The 13,097-nt window shown below is 55.1% G+C and overlaps 1 protein-coding gene across 12 annotated transcripts in view; it reads right to left on the reverse strand.

Annotated features, from left to right (window-relative positions):
- DLG1 (discs large MAGUK scaffold protein 1) overlaps positions 1–13,097 on the reverse strand; it is a 147,705-nt gene that overhangs the window by 25,643 nt on the left and 108,965 nt on the right. For all 12 annotated transcript variants that reach the window (XM_063131689.1, XM_063131686.1, XM_063131692.1 and 9 more), the window contains 2 exons: positions 4,217–4,393; positions 2,863–2,932 (listed from right to left, as the gene is read on the reverse strand). In XM_063131689.1, coding sequence (XP_062987759.1) covers positions 2,863–2,932; positions 4,217–4,393 — 247 coding nt within the window. The remainder of the gene's footprint in view (positions 1–2,862; positions 2,933–4,216; positions 4,394–13,097) is intronic.

Consider the following 13,097-nt stretch of genomic DNA (forward strand, 5'->3'; position numbering starts at 1 on the left):
CAGAGCGCGGCACCGTTTGCAAAAGAAATCCAATACTTTTTATAGCCAGGCCAGCCCTGCCTGCTTCGTCCTCCCCTCCAGTGGGCTTCTGAGATGGGATCCCCCACTCCACGTGTGCACACTGCAAGGGGCCCCAGAGGGCCCGCTGGGCAGGGTCTGCGCGTGCGTCTGCAGTGGGAAGGGGCCGCCCAGGCAGGCCCAGAGAGCGGACTCCGGCTGGACTCATGGGCAGCTCCCCTGGGCCGCCTGGGGAGTCTGACCCTATGTAAGCCCTTGCGGGCCTTTGGCTTGGAGCCATGGGACTCTTGGCCAGGCGCCTGGCCTGGTAGCCACCCTTGCCCCAAATGCATTATCCTATTTCTTGACAGCGCTTCACAAGAGCGATGTCTTGGAGGCGAGCAGAGAGCCCGCCAGGGCCGGCAGAAGAGTCCTGCTCAAGCCCAGGGCCCTCCGCCTCAAGGAGAGTCTGGCCACGCCAGAGCAGAGCTGAGGGAACCAGCCCAGCACCCAAGGAGGCCAGGTGCCAAGGGAGGCTGCCCGCTGTTCGCTCAGGTTCGTGCCGTGCAGACTGGAAGGCCCGGGGAGCAGCTTGCCATGTACGACCCAGACAAAACCAGCAAGAGGGGCAAAGTTCCCACTGCCCTGGCGGGGCCGGCATCAGCTGTGGGCAGACTGGGGTGAGGAAGGGCTCCTCCTCCTCCTGGCTGGGGGAGCCATGGCCCAAGCGCGCCTGTCTCCAATCAAAGGGCTGGAGAGCGCTCATCTCTCCGACTGTAAGGGGAATGGTTAGAAGCCAGAAAGGGAACACGGCTGGTGGACCCTGAAGGGGCCCGAGAGCTTCGGCCTTTGTTCCGAGGGCAGATCAACGTGACCAAAGCTTGCCCGGCCACTTCTCAGAGCCAGCAGCTCATTCGTCCAAAGGGGTTAGAAAAGGCAGCCACAGAGGAAGCAGGGCGGGGAGCGCGGGGAACTCTCCCTTGAGGCCGGATGAGGCATAAGCTGGTTTGCCCCAGGCAGAAGAGATGGAGAACTCTGGTGCCACGTCAGGGGCGATGTGAGCCATGCACACATGAGGGGGGGGGAGGGGCTTCCATTTTCTGCACCAGAAATTCTGCCTCTTTCCACTTTGCCAGGTTAGGTGCCGCAAGAAAGAGATCAGACCACATGGCTTGCTGTGTGCAGCCACTGACCACAGCGAACACGCACAGAGTTCCCGGTCAGGCATGGAGAGGAAGGCCAGAGACAGGGTGCGTGAGGAGAAGGCCACGCTCCTCCCAGGGGAGCCACCGCGAAGAAGAGCAGGCAAGACCCAGCAGAGAGAGCAGGAAGCCAGGAAGGCAGTTCTTTCTCAATGGCAAGCGTCCGTGGGTTTCCGCTCAGGATCTCATGCATGGACCTGGCGCTTTGTTAGGACAAGGGAGCCACGTGCAAACTCAGCCACAGTCCGTGGACAGGGCCACAACTTCAATGCGGCCAGATTTTAAACAGACAGCTGGTCGTGCGTGTGCGTGTGCGCTCGCTGCCCTAAAATAAATACAAACGTCTACATTCTGTGGGCTGTGCGGAGGATTTGTTTGCAAAATTCTACTTTTCCTTGGGTTTGGAGAATCAGTAGAGGAACCAGCGCAGGCGGAGTCGCGTCCCTCGCTCAGGCACGTGATGGCCACACCGTGGGTCACTGTGTCATCCGACCCTGGCGCACGAGGGCAGATCAAATATTTCTTAAGCGAAGAAATATTTCATTGGATCTGCTTCCTGCAGGTGCCGCCTCTCCCCACCCATCCCCCGCCTTCAAACAGGGCCACGGTGGCCTTAGGCCAAGCGCTGCCAGCCCTGGCGTCCACGGCCAAAGGTCCCTCCCTTAAGGCCGCCTTTCCTGGGCTGTGTGAGCTCCCTCCCTCCCTCTTTCCAGCCCAGCCTCCCTGTAAAAGGAAGCAGCTGCCAGCCGGCTGGTTCCGAGCTCCCTCTGCTCTACGCCACAGAGACTCCTGCCTGCTCTGCTCTCCCGGAGGGTTTCCTGTCTACCTCTCAGCTGCCCCTGAACATGCTGTGCCACCAAAATCTTTGCAAGGGATGGGTTTCCCCAGAGGGCGCTGGGCAGTCTCCCCTCCCCTCCCTTGACGCCCCTTTCACGGGACAAGTGTGGCCCACAGAGGAAACTACGTGGGAAAAGAGGTGCCCTGTGCCTGGCACCCTGCCTTGCTTGCACACGACAGCCCTTTACCTGGAAGCCTTGCCAGGCCTCCCTCCGCAGGTAGGTAGGTAGGTAGGCTCCTCCAATTAGTCTACATCTCTCTTCAGAGCCATCTGATCCATTGGGCCATCATCACTACCATCCCACTTACGGCCGTGAATCCCCTCACTCAATTAGGCTTTGTGGGATGGAGGGTTCTCTTTTGCCTGTCCGTCAGTCTCGTGGGCTGACCCCGCTGTGATCTAGTACGACGGGAGAGGGAGGCAAAGGGCCCCCATCCACTTGGGTCACACCATGCAGCTCTGTAGAACCCTCTACCACATCTACCCCCGTAACCCCCGTTGTCTCAATGGTCTCTCCTTGGGACTGCACATAAAAACCAGTCGGAAACGTCCGTTGGCTCGGAACACCCTCCCTAAACTCTCGACCAGCAGCACAGAGACTTCATGCCAACAACCACCTGGAAGCCCGAAACCGTTTCAGCCCAACCATTCCTAGCAAGGGATTCGCTTCCCTCGCAGCGGCTTTCATGGTTCATGGCTTTCCTTCTTAGCACCCCCGGTCCGGACCCTGGCAGTGTATCGGTGTGACGTCAGCCACCCCTGGCCACCGATTAGGGCAGTTGTCATGGCAGGAGACTTTGGAGGCAGTCAAGAGTCCAAACTCACCCCTTTGTCACCTCTGGTTTTAGAATTAAATTTCACTGTCTTTAAACGGGCTCGTTCTTTCTTCTCAACCCTGCCAGGAAAGTGCAGAAGACAAAACAAAACCAACACAGAAAACATTACTTGCGCTGCAGCACTTGCAGCTACGAGCTCGGCCTTACTGCCCCTCAACTGGCCAGGAATGCCCCACTCCAGATGCCCCCCCCCCCCGTGTGTGTGATCTGGCAAAGGGACAACCTGCCAGACACAGGCTGTGGGGGGGAAGCACAAGCAAGTCACTCAGCGGCAAGCAAGCCCGGCCTTGGAGGCGTTGCCTAGAGCAGAGACCCAGCCCGCCACTTTGGCTGTTACGGGAGCCAAGGTGGGGCTCAGCCACCCGCTTGGCAGGGGAGAGGGCCCCGGTGCACGTGCAGAAGGGCCTGCGATGGGCAGCGATGCCCCCCCCCCCCCGGCAGAGCTCTCACTTCTGCTGCTGCATCAGTTTGGAGAAGATCAAAGCAGCAGGAGCCGCTCTCTCACTCTGCATGATCTTCCCCAAACCTCAGGGGAAGCCTGAGGAACGCTCCCCTCTCACCCTCTGGGCTTACCAAGGAAGGAGCCGCTTTGGGTGGCAAGTGCAAGCCCAGCCAGTATCTGTGGGCCACGGGGGTCAAGAAGGTGGCTGGCTTGTGCACGTCCGTTTTTTTAGGGCTGGAATTATCTCCTTTATCAGGGAGAAAATAACTTCCAACCAAGTAAAAGGAAACACTGAGGGACAGGCAAGACGTGCTGGTAAACAGCAGCCCTGGGGGCGCTTGCGGATGGGGCAACCTCCCTCCCCCGCCCCACCCCCCACCCCCAGCTACTTGCATTGGGAAGGAACCTCCCTGTTGCCACCAATGGGGGATTTTGTCCCAGTGAAAGATCCAGCTTCAGATGAGGAATCCCCCTCAGAAACGTAGCAGGGGAGGAAAGAGTGAAATCCCCCTCCCCACCTCCTATGATTCTGGGGATTTGTTGTCCCCCTCCCCCCCCTCTCTCTCTCACACACACACACAGAGGCATTATTTCTTTTAGAACCTGCACATTAAATCCAAACGAGCGTTCAATTTCACGTCTGGTTTGGCCTTAACAGCAGGTTCTTCCAAACACAGGATTTCTTCTGCTTGATAAATCAAGGCAGAAAAATGTCAGAGGCTCCGCCATCCCGCCATGTGTTCATGCGGACGGTCCCTGCGGTCATTTGGCCACGCCAGGGGGCTCGCAGACGGGCAGAACTGGAGGGGAACGTCCGGAGGCGACCAATGCCGAGCGCTTCGCCCTCGCCCTCAGCCGCTCGCCCTCTGACGGCAGGGCATGTGCCAGCGCCCATGCCTACCTGCGCTTGCTGGGAATGACGCCAACCTCCTCGCTCTCGCCGCCGGGCAACACCAGCCGCGCCTGCCACCACTCGTCATCGGAGGCGTTGATCACGTGGAGGATGTCGCCGAAGCGGAAGTTCAGCCCCTGGCTGGGGAGGCCGCTGTCCTTGGTCTTGTCGTAGTCAAAGAGCGCTCTGGAGACAGAAAGGGAAATGGCTGAAGCATGGCCCTGCGACCCGGGGGGGGGGGGGGGAAGCGAGGAAGGACGGAAGGAAACAGCCCCCGCGGGCAAGGCTGAGTTATGCTTCCAATTGGATATTTATTGTTGTTATTATTATTACTACTACAACAAAGGTTGTCACACAGAAAAGGGCCAGGATCTCTTCTTGATCCTCCCAGAGTGCAGGACACGGAATAATGGGCTCAAATTGCAAGAAGCCAGACTCTGGCTGGACATCAGGAAAAACTTCCTGACTATTAGAGCAGTACGACAATGGAATCAATTGCCTAGGGAGGTGGTGGGCCCTCCCATGTTAGAGGCCTTCAAGAGGCAGCTGGACAACCATTTGTCAGGGATGCTTTAAGGTGGATTCCTGCGATGAGCAGGGGGTTGGACTCGATGGCCTTAGAGGCCCCTTCCAATTTATTTATTTATTTATTACATTTTTAGACCGCCCAATAGCCGAAGCTTTCTGGGCGGTTCACAAAAATTAAAACCATAAAACCATAATAAAACAACCAACAATCTAAAAACACAAACACAAAATACAGTATAAAAAGCACAACCAGGATAAAACCACGCAGCAGAAATTGATATGATTCTATTGCACCTTTCCCCCCCTTGCAAGGAACCCGAGGCAGCTTACACGGTCCCCCTCCTCCTCCTCCTCCCCATTTTATCCCGTGAGGTTAGTGAGGCAGAGTGTGAACAAGGGGCCCAAAGGCAGCTGGACAACCCTCTGTCAGGGATGCTTTAGGGTGGATTCCTGCACTGAGCAGGGGGTTGGACTTGATGGCCTTGTAGGCCCCTTCCAACTCTGTGATTCTATGATAGCCACCCAGTGAGCTTCACGCCGAGCGGGGACTTGATCCCAGATCTCCCGAGCCTCAGTCCAACGCTCCAACTACTACACCGCCTTGGGACTCCGTGGTGCCTAACCACTCAATTCTGGGCTGGAAGAAGAACAAGGAGTTGCCCCCCCGCATCCGCGTGAAGCACAGCTGGGCCGAAGCGGTGGTGGCTGGGCAGGGAAACCCCCCCCCCCCCCAGCCTCTTCTGCTGGAAAGGCTGAGGCCTAACAGGCCCGGTGGGTGCTGAGCACACCGACGCCCTTGTGCATTGCTTCATGCGCTCCTGTTGCAGGGTGAGCAGGCACCCGGGGCGTCTAGTCGGACCCTTGCCCTGAAACGGAAGAACCTCAGCAGCGCTTTGGAGCTGGGCCAGAGCTCAGGCCTCTCTGCTCCAGCATCCTGTCTCCACCCTGGCCAGCCAAAGGCCCCGCGGGGGAGCCCACAAGGCAACAGCTTATGACACAGGAAGGGGCACCTGGCCTTTGAGCTGGAAGGCTCAGGCGCCTCCTCAGAGCTGCCTTTCGCCTTTGCCACTGCTTTCCCAACCGCAGAAAGATCGGGCCTTGTGGTTCTGCTCACCCCCACCCCGCGAGCCCTTCAGTGGGGCCACTGCCTTTCTGAGCCTGTTCTTCTCCCTTGCTTTATTGGCAGAGCAGAAACGGGAGGGGGCAGGGCAAGCCGGACCCCTCGGGATGGATGGATGCCAAAGGGAAGCCCTCGTGGGGTCTGGGGGAGGGGGAGAGGGAGGAGGATCTATGGGCCCATTCGTGGGTGTGGGAAGGCCTCCCCCTAGAACTACCGTGCCGCCACCGCCGCCTTCCCCTTCTTCTTTTCATGGGAAAGGAAAAGAAGGCAAGGCGGACCCCCATGTGGGGCACCCCTCCCTGTCAGGCCCAGCTCCAGTGCCGCTGTGGGTCCTACAGTTTCGGAATCAGAATCTGATTCAGGCTCAGAGCAGAACGTTTTAGAACCCCGGCTGATCATGAGGCCTTGGGGCCTGAGAGCATGGCTCCGCCTGGCTTCCCACCTGATTGCAGGGTGAAGGGGGGATGATATTCCCATCAGCCGCAACTGCAAGGTACAGCCTTGAATCGGATCTGGTTTACAACCTGAGAAATGTTCTGTGGGAACCGAGCAGGAGGAGGGGTCATGGGGGTCACCCAGGTGGAGACGTCAACTGCGAAGGGCCAAACGGAGGTGCTCCCCCCAGACGCAGCGACAGGCTAGATCAGAGGTTTCCAAACTGTGTGTCACAACACATTAGTGTGTCAGCTGCAGTGTGTAGGTGTGTCATGTGAATGTAATGAGAAACCTGAGTCTATGTGAAATAAGCAATACCAACTTGCACGCATTTTTACGCAGCAAAGGTGCCGATTAGTATGGTGCACTAGTATATTCCCCTTCCGTCGTATCCGTGTATGCACACCACGTTCGAGGGATCATACAGGTACTGCGCATGCGCTGGATGCATAATCGGGTCGAAACAGATGATTCTGCGTCACTTCCGGTGACGCAGCTGCACCTGAAGTGACGCATTCGAGAAATTCCATGGGCCCAGTTTTTTGATAGAACACCGTCTCAACCGCCGCTCGATCGCAGCTTGACAAAATTGGTTCAATGTGAAAAGTCTTGGAAATGTATGTTATTATCTTGCAAATCATGTATTTTTAAAAATATAAATGAAAGGTTTTCATCAGATATGTTGTGTCCCCATACATTTCGTTATTACAATTTATGTATGTCTCCGCATCTCTTATAAGGGGTTAGTTTAACCTTCGGTTTGCTAGTAAAACTGAATTACTGTGTCACGAAATGATGCATGTCTAAAAAGTGTGTCACCAACATGAAAAGATTCTGGGCTAGATTCTGTTGTCAGCACAGTTCCTCAGAAGGAGGGCTTTAGCAGCCCCCCCATCCCATATTTAAGCCAGTGATTCAAGCGGAAGAGCCTCCGTTGAGAACGTTTTAAATGCCCAAAATGCTGACTTGCCTGGACTTAGCATGAATCTTGAGAGTCTTGTCTGCTTTGAACCCTGTGTACTGTTAATCCCCTGTCTGGGAACGTGCAGCTGGACTTTTTGGACGATGACTGTGACTCTGCGTGGCTTTTGGCCTTGGGACTTTCTGCTGGACAAAGCCAAGCACCAACGCTGACTGGGGCACCGGAGCCGTAAGCAGGGAAGCTCGGGCACAAACTCCGTCACGCTTGTTCTGTGCTGCCTGGTCTCCTGCCGCGCGGCGTCTCCTTCTGATCAGCGGCCTGCGCTGACTTGCCAGAGGGCGTCGGAAAGCCAGGCCTGGTGCTCCCGCTGGCCAGCAAGGCCACTGTATCCTGCAGGGAAACCAGGCTCTGGACCCAGGCTGCCGAGTGAACCACAGCCCCTCTCCTGCATGAGGGGTGGGCTGTAACGCCGACCTCTGAGTCCTGGCAACCGAGGGGCATCCCTGTCCTCTCGCATCAGATCCGGGGCTAATAAGGACATCAGAAGAGCCCTGAGGATGGATCAGACTGAGGGTCCATCTGGTCCAGCTCTCTGTTCACACAGTGGCCAACCAGCTGCTGACCAGGGACCCACAAAGCAGGACACGGTGCAACAGCACCCTCCCACCCATGCTCCCCAGCAAGTGGAGCACACAGACGTACTGCCTCGGATACTGGAGGCTGCACCAGAGCCATCAGGGCTAGTAGCTGTTGATAGCCTCCTCCTCCTCCTCCTCCTCCTCCAGGAATGTATCCAACCCCCCTTTAAAGCCATCCGCATTGATGGCCATCACCACATCTTGACTTCTTTCTGCCGTGGTGCAGACGGCCCACAGAGGCTCGATGCTCTCTGCCTGCCCTAGAGAGAGGGAAGGGAGCAGAGCACAAGCGACCGTCCTCCTGACAGCCACAGCCACTGGTTGTTCCGCAGCCACGGTGAGGGGCCTGGGAACAGTGGCAGGGCCAACCCGAAGGGAGGCCACCTGCTTGTGAGCCCATCCCTAGGGAAGCCATGGGAAGCCAGCTCCCGGCTGAAGATTGGTGGGATGGAACAGGCAGCTGCCCAAGGAATCAAAGCAAAAGGAAAGGAAAAACCAGGCCTCCAGCAACTAAGCTGGGCGCTTAAGAGCACCAGCTCAACTCACTCTGCAGAGCCAGTCTGCGAGGGCACAAGTGGGGCAAGTCAACTCCACCTGTGCAGTGCCACCCCAGGGTGAAGGAAGGCCTCCTCCCAGGGAGGAGCTCTGGAGAACCTTCAACTTGAGGGCTAAATGCTGGACTTCATCTGGCACCGGGACATTTTCAGAGAGCTCCTCCCTCCTGGCCCAAGACAGGGCCAGCGCCTGGCTCAGTGCGACCGCTGGAAGGTGCTCCAGCCACCACCCAGCAAGGGCGCTCGGCCTCTCCCACTCCAGAAGGCATATGTCCCAATAAAAGGAGCAGGTGTGTGCCTCGCTCTCTGGGGACAGAGATGGATTGGCTCCTGGGCGTCTGTTGATCCCAACCTAACTAGCACAAGCTTAGGGGGGGTGGCAAATCCACCCCACCCCCAGCACCGTCCAGTATTTCCATTTACTTATGGCATTTATAAGTAAATGAAACAATGGTATTCCAGTATTTCCATTTACTTATGGCATTTATAATGCAATTTTTTAACAAATAGAACATTATTCATTCACTCTTGATTGTGGGTGGCACGGTTTCCACCTTGCTTCTCCCTGAGGAGGTGGCAGGGCCTTTCCCAGGCTCGCAAATTAGGCTTCCGGCCGCGTGTTGGGAGGCCGCTTCTCCAAACTCTCTCACTATGAGAGCGGGGGGGGGGGGGGGGAGAAAGAAAGACAGACAGACAGACTATCCCTTCTTGGAAGGAGGAGGACAGGGCGAAGGCAACCTCTCCACCTGGCACACAGGTAGATGGTCACGAAGGGGCTGCGGATCCAGGAGACCCCCTCCTCCCTGGGTTTCTCACCTGCATGTGTCGGGGAAGCCCCAACGACTTCGCTTCACCATCGCCCAGGTGCGACTGGGAGCGACCAGGCACAGGCTCCTTCCTGCTGTGGAGGCCGGAAGCCTCATTGCCCGCGGACGCAGAGGTGCAGCAGGGAGGGGGCGGGAGGCAGGGTCACTGGGCGACAGCTCCAGAGCAGGCCCTGCGGATCCCTCCCTCCCTCCCTCCCACCCCCATCTCACCCATCAGCAGCAGAGCCAATGGGGCCGTGGGGTGCATCCTTGGGGAGCTGGACGGAGGCCCCACAGGGTCTTATCAGAGCAGCCTCCCTGATCATTCCTCCACCAGTCAGAAGGGTTTCCCACACGGAGCCCCAAGGTGGTGCTGAAAGCACTAACCAGGAGCCCTCCTCTGAACCACGAGTGGCGGCCACCCTTGGGTGCTGACCCTCAAAACCATTTTCCTGGCAGCCACCACCTCAGCAAGGAGAGTTTCTGAATTAATCATAGAATAGTAGAGTTGGAAGGGGCCTACAAGGACTTTCCTCGGAAAAGGAGCTTTCTGTTTTTCATAAGGACAAATCAATTCTCTTTCCAGATCCCGCCTTCAACCCCAAGTTTAACACAGAATCCCATAGAACTCAGGAGCGGACAATTCACAATTCCTTCTGCCCACAGCTGGCCGGCCCTCAGGAAAGGGGGTGGCGCACCCTGGATGTTAGGCGGGCAGCCAAGTTCCACCTGCCAGGCTGCCCAGTGCGTACATTCACCCACCGCTACAAGGTTGATCCATCTGCCTCTGCAGAGGGTGCCTTTTGCCCACCTGGGGACATGCTGCTCTTCTATATCCCCCAGCTAGCCGGCTTCTTGCACTTGAGGGGCGAAACGGAAAGTCGGTACTCACCGGTGAATCTCTGTTCTCCTTGAGTGAAGGTGGCCAATGGGGCTGGCCTCCTTCCGGGTGACTCACAGGCTAGGCAGGCCTTGCCAGCGTTGCTTCTAGAGCCCAGACGTCATCTGAGGTGTCCAGCCAGGAGCCGACAAGGACCGGTTGCTTCCGACGGGACACAGTGGCGTGGAAGAGCCAACTCACGGCCTCGGGGAGGCCCCACCTCCTCCGGCAACAACAAGGCGGAGCCGGCCTTCCCGGCCCCTGAGGTAGAGCCCTCCCCAGGCCAGCTGGCCTCCTTCACTCGAGGAGAACAGAAATTCACCGCTGAGTAAAGAAGTCCCTTTTCCCCCACCGCCGCATGCAGCTCCTCTTACACACTCAACCAGCCAAGCTGTTGATTAATTTAGTGCTAATTTGTAAACGGAAGCTCAGACAGGAAGTGCCAGAAGTAGTTTTCTCAATGTCTGGCCTTAGTTAAGAAGTCATTTTGATTTGTAAAGTGATTACAATTGCAGACTCTGAAAGGGCTGCGGGGAGAAAACCTGCGGCAGAATGATGTGGGTCAAGGTGCCCCTTCTGCCTCTGCGGCTTTGCAAAGAACTTCCATGATCCACTCAAGGCAAAGTCGCAAAGCATAAGCTCATGTCAGCTTCCAGACAGCACAAACAGCAGTTCAAAGAACGCCTAAGCAGGCTTTGATACTAGACTGGGCTACAGCGAAACACAGCAAAGGAAAATAATTGGAGTCGTGGATATCGGTGGGGCAATGAAAAACGCACAATCAGTTTCAGCCCTACGGAAAAGAAACGCACTTGCTGATTTGCACCCTTATCAGTGCCAGCAGGATAAGCGTCACCATGCACAGAGGCGGTGTCCTTGCTTTGCTGCGCTTATGCCTCAAGTAGCTGGAAGCCAGAGGCCGGCAGGCAAGAGCTCGCCATCGCTGCAGGGCGCCTCAGAGGGACGTCCGCCTCCGAACGCTCCGTTAACCGGGCAAAGGAGTCAACAAACTCTTTGTTTTACTGGGCAAAGGGAACACGTGGCGGCTCAAGTAACACCAACCAGAGCCACAGCCTCCAATGGCTCCGGCCGCTGCCCTTCTGCGAGCTCCGCTGGGCTCCCCAGCAAGAGAACAGAAGCCCCCCAAGTGGGTGGGTGGGGGGAGGGAGAAGCCCCAGCACCGAAGCGTCAGGGGAAGCACCGCGCGAGGTGAAAGCGGCTGCTGCCCGTTGTTTATTGAATTTAGTCAGGTCATTATTTAAGCTCATAAATCATCAGCTGAAGCCAGAACAAGGGTGCAGCAATGAGAGCTGATTCCAAGGAGGAAAATCCGTTAGAAAAACTTCCCTTCTGGAGCAACATTTTCAGGGAGAAATTCCTACAGAAACTTAAAAAGAGTTCTTGCAGCCTGCTCCAACAGAGAAGTCAGAAAATCTCAGTGGTTGCAGAAAATCTCAACCGGGTACCTAGACTAAACCAGAGTTTGGAAAGAGGGTGTAAAATTAGTGCGTAGATCTATATTTGACATCAATCCCTGGGAATTGGACTCGATGGCCTTTTAGGCCACTTCCAACTCTACTACTCTATGATTATTATTATTATTATTATTATTATTATTATTTATTTATTTATTTATTTATTTATATAGCACCATCAATGTACATGGTGCTGTACAGAGTAAAACAGTAAATAGCAAGACCCTGCCGCATAGGCTTACAATCTAATGAAATCATAGTAAAACAATAAGGAGGGGAAGAGAATGCAAACAGGTACAGGGTAGGGTAAGCAGGCACAGGGTAGGGAAAAACTAACAGTAGAAAGTAACAGTATGATTCTATGATTCTATGAAAATGTTGGGAGCAGATTATAAAGAAGTCACACCTTGAAAACAATGCAGTGGTTACTAGAAGCCAACATGGATTTGTCAAGAACACTGATGTTTGCTCTGTCCTGGACGGGGTTGCACTCCCCCTGAAGGATCGGGTCCGTAGTTTGGGGGTGCTCTTGGATCCAGAACTGTCACTTGAGGCACACGTGAACTCAGTGGCAAAGAGCACCTTTTATCAGCTAAGGCTGAAATACCAACTGCGCCCTTATCTGGACAGAGATAGCCTAGCTACAGATATCCATGCTCTGATAACGTTTGGATTACTGCAATGCGTTATACGCGGGGCTGCCTTTGAAAACGGTCCGGAAACTTCAACTGGTACAAAACAGGGCAGCATGGTTACTAACAGGGACTGGCCGACGAGACCACATCACGCCAGTCCTTTTCCAGCTTCATTGGCTGCCAGTCCAGGTCCAGGCCCGATTCAAAGTGCTGGTATTAACATTTAAAGCCCTAAACAGCTTGGGGCCAGGCTGTCTGAAGGAACGCCTCCTCCCATATGTACCTGCCCGGACCCTAAGGTCATCCTCAGGGGTCCTTCTCCGCGAGCCCCTGCCAAAGGAGGTGAGGCAGGTGGCTACCAGGAGGAGGGCCTTCTCTGCTGTGGCACCCTGGCTGTGGAATGAGCTCCCTAAGGAGGTTCGCTTGGCACCTACATTATGTGCTTTTAGACGCCAGGTGAAGACCTTTTTATTCTCCCAGAATTTTAACAGTCTATAAATAAATTTTAACTTGATGTTTTACATTTGAAATTTTGCATTGCTGTTTTTATCTGGTTGAGCTTTTATATTGTATTTTATATTATGGTTTCATACTGTTGTTTTATACTTTGAATGATTTTAATTTTTGTGAACTGCCTAGAGAGCTCCGGCTATTGGGCAGTATAGAAATGTAATAAATAAATAAATAAATAAATAAATAAATAAATCCTGCCAGACTAATCTGACCTCATTTTTTGATCAGGGAACCTCCCTTGAGGATGGTGGAGATACTGTGGACATACGATATCTTGACTTCAGCACAGCTTTTGACAACCCTGTGCCTGTTTGCATTCTCTTTCCCTCCTTATTGTTTTATTATGATTTTATTAGAATGTAAACCTATGCGGCAGGGTCTTGC

This window comes from Elgaria multicarinata, chromosome 8, assembly GCF_023053635.1.
Source record: "Elgaria multicarinata webbii isolate HBS135686 ecotype San Diego chromosome 8, rElgMul1.1.pri, whole genome shotgun sequence".
NCBI classification, from domain to species: Eukaryota; Metazoa; Chordata; class Lepidosauria; order Squamata; family Anguidae; genus Elgaria; species Elgaria multicarinata.